Source organism: Mytilus galloprovincialis, chromosome 9, assembly GCF_965363235.1.
Source record: "Mytilus galloprovincialis chromosome 9, xbMytGall1.hap1.1, whole genome shotgun sequence".
Lineage (NCBI taxonomy): Eukaryota > Metazoa > Mollusca > Bivalvia > Mytilida > Mytilidae > Mytilus > Mytilus galloprovincialis.
The window spans coordinates 23,159,126-23,184,689 of NC_134846.1; the positions used below are offsets into that span (position 1 = coordinate 23,159,126).

Below are 25,564 nucleotides of genomic sequence, written 5' to 3' on the forward strand. Positions count from 1 at the left end.
GTTTATTTTTTGTTTTTTATTGTTTTATTTGCTTGTTCGAAAGAGACAACAATTGATAAGAAAATCGACAAATTTCAAAAATTTCATTCGCAATGTACAGATAAAAAACACATAAAGACAGTATGAGAATTTTTAAACATGGCGTGACGGAAAGGTCCACAAGGTTTCCATTCTCAGTAAGGCTTGCGTCATTCTTAGCATTAACGCTAGACAAAAAATCTTAAATATATCATATAGTTTTTGGGAGAAAAAAGTACCAATGTTATCTATACAACAAATCAAAAGAGAATCGTTTCCCGCCAAATCTAAAAGACTTATATCTCGAAAACGTGGACCCTATACTTTTCTGCTCTATTGGTTCTGTTGCTGATAAACATTGTACTATCAATTTATGAAGGTCTTTTAAAAACCTTGGTTTTATTATACAGAGTAGCGCAAAAAATGAATAAATGAAAGAAATGGCAAACATACCAAAATACCTGTTAATATCATGTAAATAACTTTTACATTAACATTCAATTATAACTTTTACTTAAGCTTGTTGCTAGAGAAGAGAAAGCTCAACAGTTGAACACTCAATGTATAGTTCATCTGGCGATTATAGACAGGAATGATAATTATCCACAATTCATAAATTCGTCTTTTGCTGTACATGTAGCTGAGAATTACACAAATGAACAACTAGTCCTATCAGAAAAGGTAAGTGACTTTAAATGATAGGACGAGTACCAAACATATTCTTCCAAATAATGGCAATATATAATGCCATCGATATTCTTTATTTCGAAATAGTTTCCAAATATCCTGAAATACATAGAAAGAACGACATTTGATACCGCATCTTCCAATCCTTTCGAAGAAAGGTCGAAATCTCAAACGCATTGTCATGAACATGGTTTTAGCTCATAATCTCAGAATTTAACTATGTGGTCAATTCATACATGTTATAATCGCGTACTAGTATACTAATTTTCTTATATTAACTAAAGATAAGATGGAAGAAGAAAAGTAAGATTAATGGCAATCAGAATTGTGTTGATAATCCTACAGTTTACGACAACATCTTAAATTTTAAAAATGTTTCAAAATCTTTCATTATAGATATCCTTATAATCAATTCTTTTCATCGTTTGGACAACTTGTAAATAGTCAGAATGGTTATATATCAAAGTTTAGATAAACCGAACTTTTTTTCTCTTAACGAAGTGATAATTACAGTAAATTGTTTTTGTATTTCTTCTTTATGATCATTGTTTTTTCTCTCTTATAAATAGGCTACAGATAAAGACAGCGGGGACTTCGGTGAAATAACATATAGTTTGCAAGACAGCAGAGATATGTAAGATTCTTCATATCAAATAAATGGGTCGGTATTGCTATTGTTACTATTGTTTTCAATTTTAGAAAAGCATTTGTAAAAAAATAAGTAAAACATATATTTATAAAAATGTTTCTCAAATATTGAATAAGTTTGACTCTATCAAATGTGTGTGTCTGCTTGAATAAATACAGGACCCTCCTCTGCGGTTTTATTTAGATAAATCTATATTACTTGTCTTCAAATATTTCGTTGTCTTATTTTATATAAATATTTAAGCAATCTTGCATAATGTTATGGGGTATACATTCGCTGACTTTAGGAGTAAGGGTATTATTAAGATTGCAGACTCGTCTGTACACAAAACGTCTGTCCGTCGTACACAATCTTTATCCTGATATCTATGCTGAGTTTATTTATTTGTCCTTGATGCCATATATTTACATTTGTATATATTTTTTCATATGTTAATTTATGGCATTCTAAATAAAAAGATGTGGTGACATTGCCAATAACACTACTCTTCACCAGAGACCAAATGAGTTATAAGTAACAACCATTACTCAATTTATTACTGTTTTTCAATGTTGCACACTATGTTGAGAGCGAGTGAAAATAATCTTTGATAGTTTTTTAGTATTTCCGACGTGTATTTATAGATCAGCAGGAACTCTTACACCCAAAGATCTTAGACCCAAGAATACATATTAGGTACTTGTATACAAGGTTGAAAACACTGTGGACACTATGGCCATAAATCAGACGAACAGAAAATCTCGTCAAAGAACATCGGCGAATCATATGAACCAAAATGACCTTAACACTGGGAGAGAAAAGATCTACGTAAAATTTCTCATTTCCCTTTTGTCCAAGTAAACAGTTACAATTGTATATTATTAGTTTCATAGATGGAGATAAAACAATTCCCTAGCTTCTGGTGTTTCGTATAATACAAAACGAGCAACGTATACATAGAACTGAAAAGTACAAACTTAAATTATAAACAAACGCCTATAAGACGAAACCAGTTGTGTGTAACGTGTTTTCGAAGGGCATTTCTAGTCCCATCTTTGCTTAAGACTAATAGAAATCATGTTGTAAGTTGTAAAGTGGTGCTATGGTGAAATTAGAATGCAAATTTATTCTAATGAAAATAGAGAAAAATTAAAATTCAAATACCTGCAATTTGGTTTTGGAATATCCAGATTTGTACTAGGAAGATCTTGAATTATACATGCACCTATAAGATATAATGATCTATAATCATAATGTTATCCTCAAGATCTAAAATTAATTTAATAATTTTATTCCATATGATCCCCGACGTAAAAATGTCTATGTGGAATTATTATTTATTGTAGATTTATAGTTAATAACCTTACTGGTGTCTTAACAAAAAGACAAAATGTAATATTGGATTATGAGAAAATAGATGAATATGTGCTGATACTGTTGGCGAAAGACGGCGGCGGCAACCTTCAATCAGCTGAAGTTGTTGTTACACTCGTTGATATCAATGACAATCCGCCAGTATTTTTACAGTCCTTTTACAATGACGTTATTAAAGAAACTGACAAAAACTTCAAGATAACTGTTGGTGTAGGTATTTATTAGAACACGTATTATTATAGATGACGTGAAGACGTTTGTGAATGCATAATGTGGTAAAATCGGTCATCAATTCGCGATGTGAACCTGATAAAACGGAACATCGACCAAAACTGAACGAAATCTTAAGTCCCGAAGAGGTTCGGTTTAAACAAGTTTCACGGTATTCCTAGCGTGTTTTTGCTGTTCTATATATAATATATTGACTGTTGTAGTGCATTGATTTGTTGTAATTGTTTTGTATACTTTTTTATTTTATTTTTATTTCTGTGGTTGGCTTTTTTCTGTCACGTCTGCATATTACTTTAATTTTTTTTCTGTTATCGATGGTTGATTACGAATGGATAATCATACTAATATCATCTTACAGGCATTTGATCGAGACCAAAAGAATACAATTAACAGTCGAGTAGAATTTGATTTGCTTGATTCGCCGTTCAACATGCAAAATAATTTCACAATCACCTCAACATGGCAAAATGGAGAATATCTAGGGAAAATATCTTTGAAAGAATCTCTGGATTATGGAAAACTTAATCAAACGACAATCGAATTATTTATCAAGGCGAAAGATTTTGGCAGTCCATCTTTAAGCTCAACGACAACTGTTACACTTAGTATTCATGTAAGTCTCTATAAATTGTTGTATAAATGTCTTTTATTGTTGTGAGTTAATGCCTTGTCATGATAAAAAAAAATAGGGTTTTTTTTGTCATTTTTGAATAGAGTTTGCTCGAACATAAATCATATGTTCACAAAACAATTCTTACGTATTATCTTAACAATAATTATGAACTGATATTCCATAAAAACAAAATTTTAAAATAGCAAATCAGTCGTTGCGGGGAATGTCCTTTCTTTAAGTTGTTGCTTTTTTAATTCCGAATCATGCGAAATAATTATAATCAAAACAAAATAACGATTTCTAGATCATTCAGGACAAAAAATGAGAATTTATAGTGCAAATAATTAATGTTTATTATGTTTCAGGCAAGTGAAAACTCTAAATATAACTGCATTTGTGGGTTGGCTCTGACGGTAATGATTCGTTATTTATTTCAATACTTTGGTTGGTAAAAAAGATAACTTGATGTATTAATGTATGCTTTCATTTGTTAACTTCAACATATACTGTAATTTTCAATATATTTGGGAAAGCGTACATGTAGTCAGCTATCAAAGGCCCTGAAATAACAATGTAATACAATTCTAACGAGAAAAACAATAAAATAAAAATAAATGTAAAACAATTAACGAAAAAAAATATGTAAGAGAGCATGTATTGTCTATACTTGTATAAACATGGATTCAGAGACCAATATAAGATGGAAGTGATATGTCTTTGTGTGGTGCACCAGGCAACAGATGTATGCCATGAATCTGTATAATATATGTATAACTCCTTGGTTATCGATAACATTCAGCCCTTTATATACAAATGTATTGTCGATTGCATCCGCATAATTACAATGATCATTACTGTTGCTTGTGTACATTTTAGTCACTTCTTGAAGCAACAACGACACCTACATGTAACGCCACTAAATCTCCTCCAGGGCATGAAATAGCAGAAACAGAAAAATTCACGTTCAGATACGAACCCATTTCTGTAAGCATAGGTCGATAATATATATACTATAGTTTACTGAAAGCAAAGCTGACCGCGAAAACGGATTTTAGAATATCATACAACTACGGTTTTTTTTAAACTTGCCTTAGATTCAGAATGTCTGGACTAGTATATATTTGTTTAGGGGCCAGCTGAAGGACGCCTCCGGGTGCGGGAATTTCTCGCTACATTGAAGACCTGTTGGTGACCCTCTGCTGTTGTTTTTTATTTGGTCGGGTTGTTGTCTCTTTGACACATTCCCCATTTCCATTCTCAATTTTACTCTTTATCCTAACTAATACCCAAAATGAATGTTTTGTCAATCTTTTTTACCTTATTTTGTTAAGATGAAGATGAAATAAAACTAATGATCAGAATAATTTTACAAAACTGTGTAATATGAAAAACAGATGCTGTATCAATGAAAATGAGACAACTTCTAACAAGAGACCAAATGACACATTAATTAACAACTATGTCAACATTCAGCCTTCGACAATGAGCAAAGCCCAAACCATGTAATCAGCTATAAATAGCCCCCCAAACAAATATATAGAATTCAAACAAGAAAACGAACGGCTTAATGGGTGTACAAACGTACAAAATAATGAACGAAAAATAAATTTATGACACAGCTTCTTACTTGGGACAGACACATACAGAATTTGGCGAGGTTAGACATGTTTGCGTGTGCCTTCCCCTATTCTAACATTTGACGTTGGTGTAACAGTACAACATAAAAACAGAGTAAGAATCATCAGAACCAACAATAAGACACTAAGTAGTGTCAACTAGAAGTATCGAATCAAGATTATAAAAAGCGAGGAAAAACAAGAAATAAAATAAGATAAACAATACTTAACTAGTGTGTATGCAACTTCTGCTTCGTCACGCGTCATTGGATTGGTATTTCGAACTAATTTGAAATTTCGAATTTTGAAGCTCTGCTAAACATTTGTGTTTTGATACAGTCACTAAAATAGTTTAACAATGTGTACGTACGTTTATGCGATGTTTTCCACCAGTATTGACTATTAAGTGTTGGTTCCAGAGATGGGTCCGATTACTTTCAATGTAATTGATTAAATTACAATTACTTTGTCATTTGTACGATTAAATTAAATTAATGATTACATCATTTCTGAAAGTATCTGATTAAATTAATGATTACATTGGCAAAGTAATCATGATTACATCTGATTACAATGAATTTAAAAACAAAACATTTTGAATGATGTGAATGAATAGAAGTTCAATATAACTATAGTTTTTTTTACGAAAGTATTTTATTTGGTTCAATTATAAAATAATAACTTCAAATTAAACTTCATCTATTTAAATAAACACCAAATTTCACTACATATATATACATTACACTTTATCACCAATGATCTCTGAATTATTTTGAATTAAATTTAATAAAGATATATCATAATCAAGAGGTTTTTTATTTGTCTTCTGACCTCTTTCATATGTATTCCAAGTTGCAGTTTATGGAAGTTTAAATATGGATGAAATACAGTTACCAGTTAAAACTATGTTAAATTTTAATAGAAATGTTTAATCAAATTGTAAACAATATGTAAGTACTAAAAATCATTGCATTTTACATGTCCAGTCCAAATACATTTTTTTAAATTTTAAACAACATATTTGTCCAACTTTTAATTTAGTTTGTGCTAATTAGATAAATTTTCATGTCTGATTTATCTTTTATCATATATATTTCCCTACAGCTATACTCAATTGGTGATTGCAATAAAAACAAACCTTAATTAGTCTCCTACCTGTCAATTCAAAGTTGACAAAAATCACAAAAATTAACAAAAGATTATAATTCAGGGTTAAAGAAAATTATTACTTGAATATATAACAGTTATTATCAAATATTAATATGAAGATCATTATAAAACGATGAATATACATGTATACAATATCTTTTACTAAGATAAAAGGTATATAATTGTATTATATGTCTCTGCTTAGGCTAATGATGACTTTTCAATTCTGTAACAGTTTATTTGTTACTGAAGTAGGCATGTGTAAAGTAACCAAACCATTTTAGTATGTTAAAAATTTATCAAATATGAATAACAAAGAGGTTCATTTAATAACCAAAAACACAATTTTAGATTTTTGTTATTGTAATCAGAATGTAATCAAAAAGTAATCATGATTACAGGGTATTTTGAAAAGTAATTGATTAAATTAAATTACATGTAATCAGATTTTTGGCTGATTAATGATTACACTGATTACTTGAAAAATTGTAATCAATTACAGCTGATTAACGATTACAATTACAATTACCCCAAGTCTGGTTGGTTCATAAACGATCAGATTCAATATTTTATTTAAATAACAAGTATATATGTTTTGTTTTATATAATACAGCATGTAATGGTTGCAATAACACATCCTAAATGTTATGTATACATAATGTCTGATACAGAGTCAGTTGATGTACACACTTCGTACGGTCTCCATAAACTTGAGGTAGGATCATTTTAGTAAAATGATTTTCTATGACTTCTATTCACTGGTTGTTAGTATGATCTTAATATAACAATTATAGATAGAACTGAATTTTGTATCTGCACTTGCGTTTCGTCTACAAAAGTCACATCAGTGACGCTAGAGTAAAAAAAAAAGTTAAAAAGACCAAATAAAGTCTGAAAAGTCTGTTGAAATCGTCTGTTGCCAAACGCTCAGTGTTCAGTCAAGCATTTCTTTCAACTATTAGAAATGTATTTATATGTTAACTTTCTGCTTACAATATTTTAAACGTGACCAAAGATGTATATATAGTTGACGTACGCCTTTGAAACACATATAAAGTCCGCTGAAAAGGAAGTTTTATTCAAGCAGAACAGTTTGGTATACGAGATTTAAAATATTTACAAGAATACTTTTGATTCTGAAACAGCATATGGCTTGTAACAGCTTGCCTGCTATCCGTTATATAAAACCATAAACCTTTAGTACATAAATCAATCGCTCATTCGATAGTAGCGAATTCAGTTTTTTAAAATGCACAATTGTATTTTGAAGAAAAACTGTAGAATTTCTATTTGTTTCATGGACTAGTTTGAGCTTCAGTTTCAGTACGAAAACAACGGATTTAACGTTGAATGTTGCGAGAAGGACGCTTATAAACATACAATAACAGTTATTTACTCTTTCAATAACATGTGTAACATTTCAAATATAAACAAATAAACTTTGCCACTATCGAAAACACATACGTGTACTTGAAAATTTAGAATATTTTCTTTTTTCAATAATTATCTAACGAATTTTGAATTTAAAGGTTAATATTAGAAATTCTTTTATATTTTATTTTTTTAACTGATGTTGGGATATTAAATTAATCTCAAGTAATTACAATCTACAGTATAACTTTCAGTATAATTCTTTTCTTTAAATTTCAGACGAAAATTATAACTATGGTAGACAGCACATCTGCAACATACGTTACAATGTCACATGATGAACTAACATCCCTAAGCAAATCCTCCGCACGTACTTGTAATCGCGTAGGATGGACAACGCATAAATTAAATAGAGATTAAATTTTGGGCAACTAAGGAACGTGCTTATCATTTGTGTTGAAATAAACAACATCAGTAATAGCCATTATTTTCATTTACACCCAGGTTCTATTGTAACAGTTATACAAATGTACTTCATAGTAATAGTCTTCATAGTTTCTATTTCTGAAGATGTTAAATTTGTATAGATCTATTGGTACAAATAACAATGGATGTTGACCACAGCGTGTGACGAGTGGGGTTTCTAAAAAAAACCTGCTTCTACACTGCGAAACCAAGCTTTATTGATATTCATAACAACAGAATTGGTTTTTGTTAACAGCATGAACAGAAGAGACTACAATAATGTTCACTACAAATTGTTTTAAAACATATTTCAGGAAATTTCAATTATTTACTGAACCCTGAATTTGTTAACATTGAATTCTAATTGAAGACGAATCGATGGCATTTTTATGGACAATATCAAACCATGATTTATAAAAAATAAGATATTTTTTTTAACGGAAATCTTTTGTAAAAAGTAAAATCACAAAAATACTGATAACCTTACAAGACGATCTTCATTCAAACTTCGACAAGCAAGTAAATGTAAAAAGTGTGAGATAGTTATACACTTCGGCATCCTGTGTTTCTGAAAATTCATGGGTTTTTTCCAGGCACACCTATCCCTCATCAGAGTATAACTATTACTTACTCAACTGTATCGCCATTTTCATTGAAATTAAAAAACACATAGATTTAAAGTTTTATATGTTATAGTTTTTATTTTTAGTGCGCACCCTATTTATCTAATATAAAGTTAACATATAAAACATCTTTGAAACGACAATAGAAAAGATAAAGGGATAAGTGAATAGTCTGTTCAGTTTGGCACACAATTCTGATTTCTATGACATGCCTTGTTGGATTATAATTGTTCAGAAGAAAATATCCCAAAACAAAGTTAATTGTGTTACTAGTGTTACGAATAAACTCATCATAAATACCATATCTAAATTTTGTATATACGCTAGACGCGCGTTTCGTCTACAAAAGACTCATCAGTGACGCTCGAATCCACCAAAAAGTTAAAAAGGCCAAATAAAGTACGAAGTTGTAGAGAATTTAGTTTAAGAATATAATAATTCTACAGCTGTATATTTTTCGAAAGCTCTTTGAATTTCCAATTTGATCTTTTTATCATTGAAAACGGCATTAAAAATCATCCCTTTATCCTTGATTGCTATCTGACGCTTTACCTGTATAATTTTGCTAGGGTGCTCTCTTCGAGGTCCGCGTTCGAAGTATAAATAGTGGGTAGCTATTCAATTAAAATCGTCATTTTGTACCAAACACAGCAGACAGTGAACATCGAAAAGGAAGTGGTTTGTAGCAGGCAGAAGGTTTAGTTTAAGTGAAGTGAAGTGCTTGGAACATGCGGACAGAATTTAGAAAGGGCTGAGACTTGGTTCGGTACAGGTTGTCCAAACAGGGCTGGTGCTTAGGTTTTGCGTCTCGCATCTCTCACTATTGCAGTGAGTGTTTGCTGACATATCATGTCTTAGTGCTACTCTGTTGATCAGACAGTTATAGACATGTATATTTAATAAAGTTTCAGACCAGTTCCAAACATTTCTAAGGTTTAGACAAGTTCCAAACATTCGGTTTCAGACAATTATAGTTCCAAACCGTCAGACCAGTTTCATACATTTAAGTTTCAGACCCGTTCCATACATTTATGTTTCAGACCAGTTTCATACATTAATGATTGAAACCAGTTCTATACATTTAGGTTTCAGTTTAGTTTTTAACAGTATTGGATGAATGGGTTTTCAACAGTTTTAATTCAACAAATTCGGGTTAGGTTGATAGGTGTTGAAATTCGTTTTATGTAGTATAGTTTTTGTTTCATGTTTGATAGTGATAGTGTTACACGTTACACTAGTATAATGATCACAAGAGTGCAAAATAAATGAACAACCTTAAACAAGTCGAGAACTCCTGACGTCAGAATAAATTTGCATAGTATTTTCCCAAATGGCCTTGAAAAACTTACCAATCGTCTCAATGAACTGTACAATGCATAGTGGGCTACTACGAGTTTACTACAACTCGAAAACACGTGGAATAAGTGGAAAAACTGTCAACTAATATAGTGTTGCGACTCTCAAAATAAATATTTTTCTTCTGCGAATATGTTGATTGTGAAATCTATTATGACATAATCTTCCATTGGCATGCTCAGATTGAAACAGTATTGCTTACGAGCTTCACTGTTCGATTTTCTTTCTCGCCTTGTTAAAGTAGTTGAGCAGGTTTTTTTTTTCATTGTTATGCATTGCAGAACATTGCACCTGTCCAATAATTTTCACGGCGTGAAACCGTGAAATTTCTGATAAAGTGATCACTGTCAAGTATGAAAATTTTGTAATCTCACTTCGGTGTTGACATGAATATCAATAATGTGGTCATTTTATAAATTTCCTGTTTACAAAACTTTGAATTTTACGAAAAACTAAGGATTTTCTTATCCCAGGCATTGATAACCTTAGCCGTATTTGGCATAACTTTTTGGAATTTTCGATCCTCTATGGCTTCAACTTTATACTTGTTTGGCTTTATAAATATTTTGATATGAGCGTCACCGATGAGTCTTATGTAGACGAAACGCGCGTCTGGCATACTAAATTATAATCCTGGTATCTTTGATAACTAATTAAACATATGTAATGTCATTCCAAAAACATTTTTGCCTCGAAAAACACGAAAACTGGCACAGAAACACTTCTATATGTACTGGATGTGTATATAATTTTTTAAGGATCTCATTCTGAACATCGTAATATTCAGAATTCTAAAAATAAGTTTTATAAAAGCTCGGACGGTAAATAGCTTAACATATTTTGTATAGTTTCATCACTCGATAAATAAAATTGAGAATGGAAATTGTGAATGTGTCAAAGAGACAACAACCCGACCATAGAACAGACAACGGCAGAGTCCGTCGGGGGTATTTTTATCGTTCGGCTGCTATCCTATTGACTCAAGAGCAATATCTCCGATTATGTAAATCCTCTGGATCATAGTGGATGCAATATTACCTATTAAGTTAGAAATACGACGATGAGGTATGAGTGCCAAATGAGAAAATTTTCCATTCAAGACACAATCTAGTAAAGTAGGCAATCATAGATTCGTTGCTGAAAAGTAAACCATAAAGGGACAAAACATTATTTGTGTAAAACAACATTAAAAAAAACCATAAAAAACGGCCTTATTTTATATACAACCAGATGCTTCGCTGGGCACAGCTTTATACGACCGCAGAGGCCCTGAACAGTTGGGGCAAGTATTGACACAACATTTAAGCTTGATACAGTTCTGAATTTTGATTGTGATTAAATAGTTGACACAACATAGGTTTCTGACACAGAAATAATGTGGTCTAAGAACTTAAACTTAAAAACTTAAAAATTTTAAATTGGACATTTACCTATTATGGTCCAATATCCAAAATCGAAATACAAGGTTAGATTCAACATATCATAGAACTCCAAGAATTTAATTTTGATGAAATCAAATAATGTTCAATTTTAGACCCTTTAGACTTCATTGTGGACCAATTTGATAACCGGGCCCAAATATTAAAAATCTAAATACATGTTTAGATTCAGCATATTGAAGAACCACATAATATTCAATTTTTGTTGAAATCAAACAGAGTTTAATTTTTGACCCCGATTTGGACCAACTTGAAAACTGGGCCCATAATAAAAAATCTAAGTAAATGTTTAGATTCAGCATATCAAAGAACCCCAAGAATTCAATTTTTGTTAAAATCAAACTAAGTTTAATTTTTGACCCTTTGGACCTTAATGTAGACCAATTTGAAAACAGGACCAAAAATTAAGAATCTAAATACACGGTTAGATTTGGCATATCAGAGAAACCCAATAATTCATTTTTTGATCAAATCAAACAAAGTTTAATTTTGGAACCTTTTGGCCCCTAATTTCTAAACTGTTGGGACCAAAACTTTCAAAATCAATCCCAACCTTCCTTTTGTGGTCATAAACCTTGTGTTAAAATTTCATAGATTTCTATTTACTTAATGTATACTAAGTTATTGTGCAAAAACCAAGAAAAATGCTTATTTGGGACCTTTTTTTTTACCCCTAATTACTAAACTGTTGGGACCAAAATTCCCAAAATCAATCCAAACCTTCTCTTTGTAGTCATTAACCTTATGTTAAAATTTCATAAATCTCTGTTTACTTATACTAAAGTTACTGTGCAAAAACCGAGAAAAATGCTTATTTGGGCCCTTTTTGACCCCTAATTCCGCAACTGTTGGAACCAAAACTCACAAAATCAATCTAAACCTTCCTTTTATGGTCATAAACCTTGTGTTTAAATTTCATAGATTTCTATTGACTTAACTTATTAATAAGTTGCATATAAAAAAGAAGATGTGGTATGAATGCCAATGAGACAACTATCCACAAAAGACCAAAGTGACACAGACATTAACAACTATAGGTCACCGTACGGATTTCAACAATGAGCAAAGCCCATACCGCATAGTGACATAGTCAGCTATAAAAGGCCCCGATAAGACAATGTAAAACAATTCAAACGAGAAAATTAACGGCCGTATTTGTGTAAAAAAAATGAACGAAAAACAAATATGTAACACATAAACAAACGACATGTATAGTGCGAAAACCAAATGTCTTCGGACGACGACGACGACGCCAAATACGACAAAAAAAATCAATTTTTGCGGTCGTATAAAAATAGATTTGTTTATATCCAATGAATAAAAGAAATATAGTACGTTTAGATCCAACACTTCAATTTTCAAAAAACATATCAAAGTTCCCACATTGTCGGACATAAACATGGATAACATCATTTATGATTTTATTAAGATTGACAAATGGTCGAGTCCGAGTCCGTGAAAATTTAAAAAAAATATCTTATATCTCCATTTGAAAACACAATATGAAACTACAGTTGCCTGTCACTACCGTCAGAGCAAAGGGAACCGTTTGAAAGTCCCAAATACTGAAATACGTCAAAAATCAATACTTTTATAAATTTTGTAAACACTGTCATGTATGTAAATATTTCATAATGGAAACCCGAACTTCTGAGGGATGTTTATATACAAAAATAAGGAGATGGGGTATGATTGCCAAATGGGACAACTACCCACTTAAGCATACATGCAGTGGATGTAAGTAATGATAGGCAACTGTATTGACTTCAACAATGAGAAAACCCCATACCGTATAATCGGCTATTAACGGCCCCGATTGATTCGCTGTTGTTTCTTAAAGACAAATATATAAACATATTTTTTCCTCGATTTCAATTACTTTTTAAACTTAAAAGTTTAGTGACCCTATCAGATACTTGAATAAACAGCTGCGCCATGAGCACATGATACGCCCGACGTCTTGTGTGGAAGTTTTATGCAATAATCATAAATAGTTTATGAGAAAGTTTTAAGCAATAACCATATATTGTTTTTGAGACACGGCGGGACATGTGAAACCCCCAACCCTGTTTTTTTTACAAAAATCTAAATATCACTCAAATAAAATTTTGAATCAAAACCAAAAAGTATACAGATCTTTAGATTAATATAACAAAGAAGTTTGTGAAGTTTTAAGCAATAATCATAAATTATTTTCGAGATACGGCGTGACATGTAAAAAAAACCTCCCCTGTTTTACAAAATACTCGATAACTCAAAAAATAAAATTTTGAATCATCACCAAAAAGTATACAGATCTTTAAATTAATATAACAAAGAAGTGTGTAAAGTTGTAAGCAATAATCATAAATTATTTTTGAGATACGGTGCGACATGTAAAAAACCCTCCCCTGTTTTACAAAGTACTCATTAACTCAAAAAAAAAATTTGAATCATTACCAAATATTATACAGATCTTTAGATTAATATTACAGACATGTGTAAAGTTTTTAGCAATAATCATAAATTGTTTTTGAGATACGGCACAACACGTTAAAAAACCTCCCCCTTTTTTACAAAATACTCAATAACTCAAAAATGAAATTTCTAATCATCACCAAAAAGTATACAGATCTTTAAATTAATATAAAAAAGATATGTGTAAAGTTTTAAGCAATAATAATAAATTGTTTTTGAGATATGGCGCGACATGTAAAAAAAAAACCTCCCCCTTTTTTACATTATAACACTAAATAACTCAAAAAATATAATTTTGAATCATCACCAAAAAGTATACAGATATTAAGATTAATATAACTAAAAAGTGTTTAAAGTTTTAAGCCATAATCAAGAATCGTTTTTGAGATACGGTGCGACATGTGAAGAAAACACCTGTTTTAGTTACAAAGTGCCGTAACTCAAAAAAATTTACCTATTCTCACCAAAAATTATACAGATCATTTGACCATCATAAGAAACAACTATATTAAGTTTCATGAAAGTTGGATGAGTTGTTCTCAAGTTACGGTGCGACATGTTTACGCCGGACAGACAGACGGACAGACGGACGGACAGACACCGGACATTTGTATACCATAATACGTCCCCCGGGCGTATAAAAATTCTAAGTGTATGAACACAAAATTCATGGATCACACATTTCTCTTTAACTATCTATACGAAAGTTGCTGCACTCATGAATATTAGCATCGGTTGTTAATATCGACGGCTAACTATACACTTGTATGTTTGTCTTATGGGTAATTGTGTTTTTCACTGTTGTTTCGTTGCTGTCTGGTGGACGAATACATGAAATCTGCATGTCATCATCAAACATGTAAATAGCTATATATCTGGTAATTCAAACAATTGTTTCTTCGCATAGAAACAACTCTTCATTAATCTAAGCATGGAATGAATACTTTATATCACGAACTATAACTGAGGATACAAAAAATGAAAAAACTAAGTGAAATTATATATTAATCCCGCATTGCACGAAAAAATGTGTGGTATTTCAGTAAGTAGCACGTGTTCTTGGTTGATTTTAAACACGTAGTAATCCATAATGCATTGTTACTCATTTAGTGGATTGGTCAAAAACCCAGATAACATCAAATTGCGTCAAACATAAATAAACAATAATTATTACACGTGCGAGAACATAAGTATGCTAATTCATGCATTTCCAAGTAAGGTAGTCGTGTTCCTGACCTGTTTAACAGGTCGAGAACTCTAGATTTCTTTACGTCAGAATATATTTCATAGTAATTTCCCAAACACAAGGCCAATACGGCCTTGAAAAACTGACCAATCGACTCAATAAGCTACAATGCATTGTGGGCTACTACGAGTTTACTACAACAGGAAAACACGTGGAATTGGTGGAAGAACTGTCAACTAATATAGTGTCTGGGATTCTCAAAATATATGTTTTTGTTCTGTGAATGTGATTATTGTTAAATATATAACATAATCTTCAATTTGCATGCTCAGATTAAAAAAGTATTGTTTACGGGCTTCACTATTCGGCTTTCTATTTCGCCTTGTTAAAGTTGTTTAACAGGTTTTTTCCATTGTTATGCATTGTACCTGTGCAATAATAATACGACCTGAAACAGTGAAATTTCAGATGAAATGACCACTGTCCACTATGATTTTTTTTAGCTCTTTTAAACCTGTATAATGTCATTCCAAACTCATTTCTGCCTAGAAAAACACGAAAACTTTCATTGAAACACTTCTTTCTGTACTGGATGTGTATAATTTTTATCAGGACCTGAACTGAAAGTAAGAACATCATAATATTCAGAATGCTAAAAATAAGTGTTATGAAAGCGGCAGGGCGGATCCAGCCATTTAAAAAGGGGAGGGTCCTAACCCATGACAAAAAAGGGGTGGGGCTTATAACTACATGTCCCCATTCAAATGCATTGATCGTTCAAAATAAGGGGGGTCCAATCCCCGGAACACCCCCTTGGATCCGTCACTGAGCGGGTAAGGTATATAGCTTTATACATTTTGTATAGCTTCATCCATCGATAAAGTCCGTTTCTTGCTAATTTTATCACAAAATATTTCTCAGAGGTTTTTTATCGTTCGGCTGCTGTCATGTTGACGTATGTGAAATATCTCAAATATTTATAGCCTCTGGATCACAGTAGGTGCCATATTACCTATTATTTTTATTCTTAAACGTGCTTTGTATGTAGAAATAAGAAGATATGAGGTATGAGTGCCAAATGAGACATCTTTCAAAAAAAGACATAATCTAGTAAGTAAGTAGTCATAGATTCAATGCCGAAAAGTACGCTATAAATGACCCACAAATTACTTGTGTAAAACAATCCAAACAAAAATACAAAAAAAAACAAAAAAACAACGACCCAATATAACATATATGAGGAGAAGAAATCTGTCTAATAAATAAAAACATATATAGGTTTGTATATATAGGAGTCTGTATTTCAGTGGTTGTCGTTTGTTTTTGTGTTACACATTCGTTTTTCGTTCATTTTTTCATATAATTAAGGCCGTTAGTTTTCTCGTTTGAATTATTTTACATTGTCATATCGGGGTCTTTTATAGCTGACTATGCGGTATGGGCTTTGTTCATTCTTGAAGGCCGTACGGAGACCTATAAATGTTAATGTCTGTGTCATTTTGGTCTCTTGTGGACAGTTGTCCCATTGGCAATCATACCACATCTTCTTTTTTTATATTAGATCCAACGCTGCAATTTTCACAAAACATATAAAATTTTTCAACTCGTCGCACATACATATAGATAACATCATTACAGCTTATTTCCTAATGCTTGTAGAGCAAAACTTTGGTTAGCTTGCTTGATTTGTTTGTATATTGTACAATCATATTAGGATAACAACCAATTAAATTCAAATATAATATACAAGTTAAACTAAGCCTATACATATTGTTTAAAGATGTCAATCTTATTTTCAAAGCTTGAATAAACAACTATACACACAAAGCCAGCAATCCAACCAAAGTTTTACTTTGCAAGCATTAGGAAATCAGCTGTAATGATTTTATTCAGTTTGGCAAATGTCCGAGCCCGTTAAAAAACGAAAACAAAATGAAACTACAGTTGCTGACTTCACTACCTTCAAAACAAAGGGAACAGTTTGGAAGTATCATAATATACTGAAATGTGACAAAAATAAATACATTTGTACTTAAAATAAATACATTTGTACTTATAGGTTTTGTTAACACTGCCATGTATGTAAATATTTCTTCGCCTTTTTTACGAACACAAAATTCAAGGATAACACATTTGCCTTTAATTATCAATACGGAAATTAATTGCTGTACTCGTGAATATTAGACATTTGCGGAAACTGTCATACACCTAAGATTAGGATTACAACTTACCCTTGTTATTTGTTTTGCACGAATATAATTGAAAAAAGATTAAAAAAAGACTGCATGGTAGTGGTAGTGTCCACTACGAAACGTTTTTCTCCCATACTTGTTTCGTAGGGGACCGTTTCGTAGGGGACAAATTCGCATGTTTTATTTTCCCCCCACAATCCATATACTGCAATAGTAACAAGACTGATTGTATTCATCAAAGCATTTATTAAGCTGTACACTGATATTTTTTTCATAATTTTAAAACCAGATACTGAAGGAGATTTGACCCGTTTCGTAGTGGACATTAACAAAAATACGGCATCACTCTGGTCCACTTGATGTGCTAAATTTTTCTTACCAACAATTTAATTGCCGTTATAAAAGCATCACTTCTTTTGTAAGACCCTAATGTTTATATCTCTTGCAAACAAAAATTACATTAATTTTATAAAACTGTTTATTGGCAAATTTTAATGACTTCGTTTCGTAGTGGACATTTTGTGAGGGACACACCTTCTGAAATTAAAAATCCTATATTGAAAGCTGTTTATTAAAATATGTTGGCTCTGAACATACTTTTGAATTATTAAAGAACTTATGTAAAGTAAAAATAACATTTATTTCTTCATTTTTTTACGATATTTTAGAGTATGAATGTTGAACAGGCGGTCTAGGGACATGCCATTTTGGTTGTTTTGGACCATTCAGGAGTCAATATCTTATCAATCCCTCTAAAAAAAAAAACTGTTTCTTTGCTTAAAAATATTAAATTCAATGTACTGACTGCACAAAAAATTACTTGCAAAGATCAAACATATTTTTTTTAAAGTGGCTGGGACAAGATTAGAATGAAATTCAAAACAGTGTGGCTGTGGCCATTGATTGACAAATTAAATTCATCCATTGACTCGGACAATTTAGGTGAACGTTTGTATGTAACGACCACTGCTCACTATGTACTTTTAAAAGACACTTAAACTATGGGGTCACCAAAGGTTCTCAACACCTTAATAAAGTAATTCGAAAAATTAATCAGAAATAACACGATGTTTTGATTTATATCAATTATATAAATCAAAACATAAAGGTTATTTCTGATTAATTTTTCGAATTATTTTATAATTAAAGGCGTTAAGAAACCTTTGGTGACCCCACAGTTTAAATGTCTATCGTAGGTACGTCGTGAACAGTGGTCGTTACAGACAAACGTTCACGTAAATTGTCACAGTCAATGGATGAATTTAATGTATCAATCAATGGCCACAGCCACACTGTTTTGAATTTCATTCTATACGTTTTTATTGAAAAACGCCCATATAAGAATTAAAATATTATTATACATTGTATTATTTTCCATCTAACTGGACATTTGTTATTCTTAATCCCCTGATTATGGGTATAACTTGTCGATTGTGCCTTAATGACCATAAGAGGGGTTACGGAGGACTTAAATGTCAAAATACGAGTTTAAGTAAAAACAAAATAGCTAATTTTGAATATTTAGTAATGAAATGGATATTTTGAATCATGGAATTGACTGATGTGACCCTTCAGCCCCTAATACATATATACCTTATACGTCATTTGAAATCTTATCACTAGAGAAACAAAAGATATATTGTCAATATGTTCCCCAACGCCTATTAGAGGAGTAACGAAGGACCTAAATGTCGAAATACACGTGACAATTAAGACATAGCTTATTTTGAATAATGGAATGGACTGTTGCGACCCTTCAGCCCCTATATAATTACAGAAATCTTAATACACCATTTAAAAGTGATTGATTCTTTATATCCATTTCATTATTGAAAACTTGCTTTTCCTTAATTTTCACGCGTGTTTTTCTTTTTCTTCATTTAGGTCTTTCGTAACCCCTTTAATTAGTTATATCTATCAATATCAAAGGATAATAAACAGTGAAAGACAATTTTCAATGTATGTATGCATGTATTGTTTAAGGGCCAGCTAAAATACGCCTCCGGGTGCGGGAAATTATAAGTACGCACATGTAAAAAGTAAAAACACAAAAATACTGAACTCCGAGGAAAATTCAAAAAGGAAAATCAAAAATCAACAAATTCTTTTCTTATTCAGTTACTGTTAGATTTTTGTAAATGATTGCTTTTTCCTTGATGTTGTCACATACTGTCGATATGTATTTAAGATACATGTATGTCCCCTTCATATTATAATATGAATGAAAGGAACTATATATATATGGTGTATGTCAATGATTAAGGTAACCCACCGATCGACAAAACATTGTTTCCTGGGTAATAGTTAAATATTGGCTTGCTTCATACGGTTACATTAACATTACATGAATGTTTCAGAAGAATCCGTTAATTTAATTGGACAACGACGCCTGTGCGTCATACTAAAATTCACCTGCATATTCGAATGAAGTTTAAGATTTATGATGCAACGTGCTATCTCAAAAGAGTGCACAGCTATTTTAAAATATTGGGCGAAAATAACTGACAGAATGTGATAGATAGATAGATAGATAGATAGATAGATAGATAGATAGATAGATAGATAGATAGATAGATAGATAGATAGATAGATAGATAGATAGATAGATAGATAGATAGATAGATAGATAGATAGATAGATAGATAGATAGATAGATAGATAGATAGATAGATAGATAGATAGATAGATAGATAGATAGATAGATAGATAGATAGATAGATAGATAGATAGATAGATAGATAGATAGATAGATAGATAGATAGATAGATAGATAGATAGATAGATAGATAGATAGATAGATAGATAGATAGATAGATAGATAGATAGATAGATAGATAGATAGATAGATAGATAGATAGATAGATAGATAGATAGATAGATAGATAGATAGATAGATAGATAGATAGATAGATAGATAGATAGATAGATAGATAGATAGATAGATAGATAGATAGATAGATAGATAGATAGATAGATAGATAGATAGATAGATAGATAGATAGATAGATAGATAGATAGATAGATAGATAGATAGATAGATAGATAGATAGATAGATAGATAGATAGATAGATAGATAGATAGATAGATAGATAGATAGATAGATAGATAGATAGATAGATAGATAGATAGATAGATAGATAGATAGATAGATAGATAGATAGATAGATAGATAGATAGATAGATAGATAGATAGATAGATAGATAGATAGATAGATAGATAGATAGATAGATAGATAGATAGATAGATAGATAGATAGATAGATAGATAGATAGATAGATAGATAGATAGATAGATAGATAGATAGATAGATAGATAGATAGATAGATAGATAGATAGATAGATAGATAGATAGATAGATAGATAGATAGATAGATAGATAGATAGATAGATAGATAGATAGATAGATAGATAGATAGATAGATAGATAGATAGATAGATAGATAGATAGATAGATAGATAGATAGATAGATAGATAGATAGATAGATAGATAGATAGATAGATAGATAGATAGATAGATAGATAGATAGATAGATAGATAGATAGATAGATAGATAGATAGATAGATAGATAGATAGATAGATAGATAGATAGATAGATAGATAGATAGATAGATAGATAGATAGATAGATAGAGTTTATTCTCATAAAAACATTTTTTGTTTTCAAAAATGACATGTATTAAAATATATATAATAAGTAATTTCATATGGCTGTAAAAACGTTGACCGTGCGCACATTTTTAAAATGAAGCGCTTGTGTTGGTCAACATGTTCAACACTTTTACATCCCAATGAATTTACAAAAAGATGCATTCAATTTTTTAAGTACATGTTATTTTTAAAAATGAATTATTTTATAATCTCATCCCGTCGGTTATTTTCCCCCGATATTAATATTAACTTAATCTGTGAATTTATTTTCCTTGATAGGTGATTTAATATTAAATCTTATAACAGTTACCTTTTAAAATGTGTCATATAAAATAAATAAGTGCATTTTCATAAAATGTGCTCTCTCATGAATTATTACAAATCGATTGAACCCTTTATCCTTTATCGAACACGTGGTTAGATAACAGACAAAATACGGATAAGATCAATTAATATTACAGGTGACACGCCTGAAAATTCATATGTGCACGTAAAACTAAAATTGAAGGTAAATATACAAATTATCTATCATTATTAAAAGTTTTACATATATCTTGTAAGTACGAAAAAAGGTGCTACTTTATACTTTACTTTGCTTATAGCTTATGTTTATTGTAATCAACAACATTGTCAATTGCTTCCGGTTTGTGTCGGTTATCAACAATGTTATGAACAAACATTCCGATTAGTTTAATCTTTATAGATTGTTCCTGATCAAATACTTGTCATTCTGTCTTTTGTCTTAGGCCAACTGAAAAGTACTTCAAAATTTTCCATGTAGCATAGATCGACACAAAAACTTTTTTTTCTTTGAAACCAATTATTTTCCTCCTTTTAAAAACAAATATGATTCCATAGTTATATAGAATTCACATTCAAGCAAATTTGACGTATGTATCAAAATTGTAAGTTCCTTAATATTTTTAGAAAATCTGGAATATTTCAAATTGAACTTATTATGATGGAATAAAAAGCATTTACAGTATTGAAACATTAAAAGTTATCATAATTCCATTTAGGGTTGTATATTTAATTCGTACGTTTTTTAACATCCATGATATTTTAGAAAAACTATTGGATATTTGAATGTTAAACATTATCGTGTTTTGTCCTGAATCAAAACATACTTTACCAAAACATTATTACACACAGGCAATTTTGCTGACGTGAATTTCACATGAATCTTGTATGAAATTCCCAAGAAATTCATCACAATCCGATCTTATGTATACGTGAAACTCGCGTGAAAATGTCCACGTGCATTGACTTGGCATTCACATGAATACTCGGCATTTACATGAATCTCGAATGACATTTTCTTGATTTTGATAAAACTTCAAAATCTAGACATTATCCAAATAACTTTATTTTGATAATTCACGTAAAAATGATTCACGTGATTTAAACAAAAATGAGATACAAATGTGTACCTGGATTCCAATGAGTGAAATTTCCCTATGTACTGTGCATTGTGTTTTGCAATTTCTGTTATTCTTTTTATGTTTAATGTAATCCTATAAATGTTTAGTTGTAACAGTTACATAATTTTGTTGTTACATAAAATTATTAATCAAGAAATAATTGAGTAAACGTTGTGAATGTTGTCCAACTGTGTTGTACCTTGTTTTGTCGGTGTGATTGTTTTTGTTTGTATTTCTCCCTTGCTGGCTGGTAGGTTTGATGCTTATTTACTTAATTATTGGATGCTTAGTTATTACAAAAACTTATCTACCCCCCAGTGAAGTGAAGATATAAAATCTATTCACTAAAACTACATCCTGAACGTTTGAAAATTCCCGTTCTGTCTAAAAGAATAGATAATCAGCGCTTACAATAGTCTTCTTGTACGGATACATAGTTACGTTACACATGTAATTGATGCTTTGGTAATATGTTGCTTATAAAAAAGAAGATGTGGTATGATTGCCAATGAGACAACTATCCACAAAAGACCAAAATGACACAGACATTAACAACTATAGGTCACCGTACGGCCTTCAACAATGACCAAAGCCCATACCCCATAGTCAGCTATAAAAGGCCCCGATAAGACAATGTAAAACAATTCAAACAAAAAACTAACGGCCGTAGTATTTTTACGCTATTTTACTTTATAATAACTGTTCATTAACCAGCTAGATAGTCATTAGTCATAGTTACATGTATATTAAAAAAACGCACCTATTTGAAGTACTATTGATTGGTTGGTGTTTGCTTTACTCAAAATTAGTGTTGTCATAAAGTTGTATGTAAAATCTACTGTTACAAAATGTAATACATGTAACCTCTATGATGATTTATTATTAGTAAGATATCGAAACCATTACAAATCTATGTAATATAATGGGTATCCTTATTGTGTGACAGTCTTAGTTCTATTGTATAGCGAATATGAAAGTACATACGGGTACTTGGATACAGTGGAATGTATCGATGTTATGACATACTTGATTAATGTTAAAATGTTATAAATCAAGAATAAGCCGTAGAACATAGAATAATTATTAGGTGAAAAACATAGGGAAAGCTTTTATATAATATAGACCATGTTTTATGACCAAAGACTACGAATTGTTTTATCATATAACTTGATCTTAAATGTGTTTGATAAGCCCCTATGATGGTTGAGGCCTTACGTACAAAATAATCAAAAAAACAACAGTGACCTATGGTTGTGAATTTCTGTGTCATTTTGGTCTCTTGTGTAGAGATGTCTCATTGGCAATCATACTCATACTACAACTTCTTTTTTATAATTATTGTGTGTTATAGTTTAGACGATTAAGGTTGATTCAAAATCTGAAACACAAAAAAAAAAAGCGCTACTTCTCAGCAAAATCTTTATGTTAATACGTTTATTTACCCTTGTATTTTCAAATGCTAAATATGTAAAATGAGAACCACTATTTTCTGTGTCACTGTCAATAATCAGTATGATACTAGTATGCATGCCGTACGGTGACCTATAGTTGTTAATTTCTGTGTCATTTTGGTCTCTTGTGGAGAGTTGTCTCATTGGCAATCATACCACATCTTCTTTTTTATATGTAGATAAACGTTCGGAAAGTCACACAACTATAAATAATACTTGAAATATTTGAAGAGGATACAATGTACTAAAAGAACGTGTGAAACAGCTGCAATAAATATTTAGGCCTTTTTTATTTGTCATTGAACAACTAAATAGCTCGACCTTAAGCACCTGGTCTTCTAGTATCGACCATTTATTGTTTTAAAATTACAAGGCACATAAAAGTCCGGAAAGTCGCACAACTATAAATAACACATATGAAGTATATATTTGAAGAGGATAAAATGTACTAAAAGTACGCGTGAAACAGCTACAATAAATATTTAGACCTTTTTTAATTTGTCAATGAACAACTTAATATCTCGACCTTAAGTGCCCGGTTTTCTAGTATCGACCATTTATTGTTTTAAAAATACAAGGCACAGTAGTTTAATCGAGGCTCCTTAAACGTGTCATTTTTATGACACACTTACAGAAATTTATAGAGTTGTAATGTTATAAATCCCAATGAAAAAAAATATGAGGTGAATTTACGTAACAAATTGTACACTTTTAAAATGTTTAAACTTTCCCACATGTAAATGTGTATATCCTAATTAAGTAAGTAGATATAACACGGTGGGTATGGTTGTCCTGCGAGAGAACGTACTGTGCTGGTGATTCGGTCCTGACGGGTGCTGGTGATCAATGAAAAAATGTAAACAAAGACGAAAATGATGATTTTTGACGTTTTCACTCATAAAAAATGGAAGAAAACAGTTGAGATTTTTCAATTTCGTTTCTTATGGGTTCATGTATAAACCATTAAAAAATTGACCCTCTAAACTGTTTCAGTAAGCGTAACACAAAAATGCTCATTTTCAGAAAATCTCGAACTGAAAAAATAAAACAAAAATGCTCATAGAGTCCGCTTTCTATACCGCAATCCACACGACAAAACAATTTTGTGAAAAAACATTGCAATTTCTTAAAATTTAGCATTTTCTCAATTTATGCATGTCCTGATACTGTGCTGGTGGGTCCTGTCATTGTGCTGGTGGGTCCTGATACGGTGCTGGTGATTTTGGATAAGAAGTTGGTCATATTTGAAACAAATGTTACAAAATGAATAAAATTGGGCAGATAATTGTTGCCAACAGGATCTATGACTCCTATTTTAGCTCTTGTGCATCCATTTGGCTGTTTAATATGTGTTTTCAAATGATTTTAACTTGTATTACATAATAACATAAAAGGGCAACATCTTTCGTCCAATATCAGATAACAATATATAGTATCTAAAATAAGTTAAAAATTCCACAATACTATATAATTCATTTTATGTGTCAATTTGTTCGAAAAAATAAAATTGAGAAAGGAAATGGTGAATATGTCAAAGCGACAACCACCCGACCATAGAGCAAACAACAGCCGAAGGCAACCAATGGGTCTTCAATGTAGCGAGAATTCCCGCACCCGTAGGTGTCCTTCAGCTGG

At 31.1% G+C, this 25,564-nt stretch overlaps 2 protein-coding genes across 2 annotated transcripts in view; both read left to right on the top strand.

Moving 5' to 3' along the window:
* Positions 1 to 8,835, top strand: part of LOC143046520 (cadherin-23-like) — a 50,033-nt gene extending 41,198 nt beyond the window's left edge. Inside the window, exons 14-20 of the mRNA XM_076219675.1 lie at positions 538 to 699; positions 1,275 to 1,339; positions 2,680 to 2,917; positions 3,297 to 3,551; positions 3,917 to 3,964; positions 4,428 to 4,535; positions 7,967 to 8,835. Coding sequence (XP_076075790.1) covers positions 538 to 699; positions 1,275 to 1,339; positions 2,680 to 2,917; positions 3,297 to 3,551; positions 3,917 to 3,964; positions 4,428 to 4,535; positions 7,967 to 8,107 — 1,017 coding nt within the window. The 3' untranslated portion in view covers positions 8,108 to 8,835. The remainder of the gene's footprint in view (positions 1 to 537; positions 700 to 1,274; positions 1,340 to 2,679; positions 2,918 to 3,296; positions 3,552 to 3,916; positions 3,965 to 4,427; positions 4,536 to 7,966) is intronic.
* Positions 8,836 to 21,457: 12,622 nt separating this feature from the next.
* LOC143044649 (cadherin-23-like) overlaps positions 21,458 to 25,564 on the top strand; it is a 65,657-nt gene continuing 61,550 nt past the window's right edge. Inside the window, exon 1 of the mRNA XM_076216707.1 lies at positions 21,458 to 21,565. The gene's annotated coding sequence lies outside the window, so the exon portion shown is untranslated. The remainder of the gene's footprint in view (positions 21,566 to 25,564) is intronic.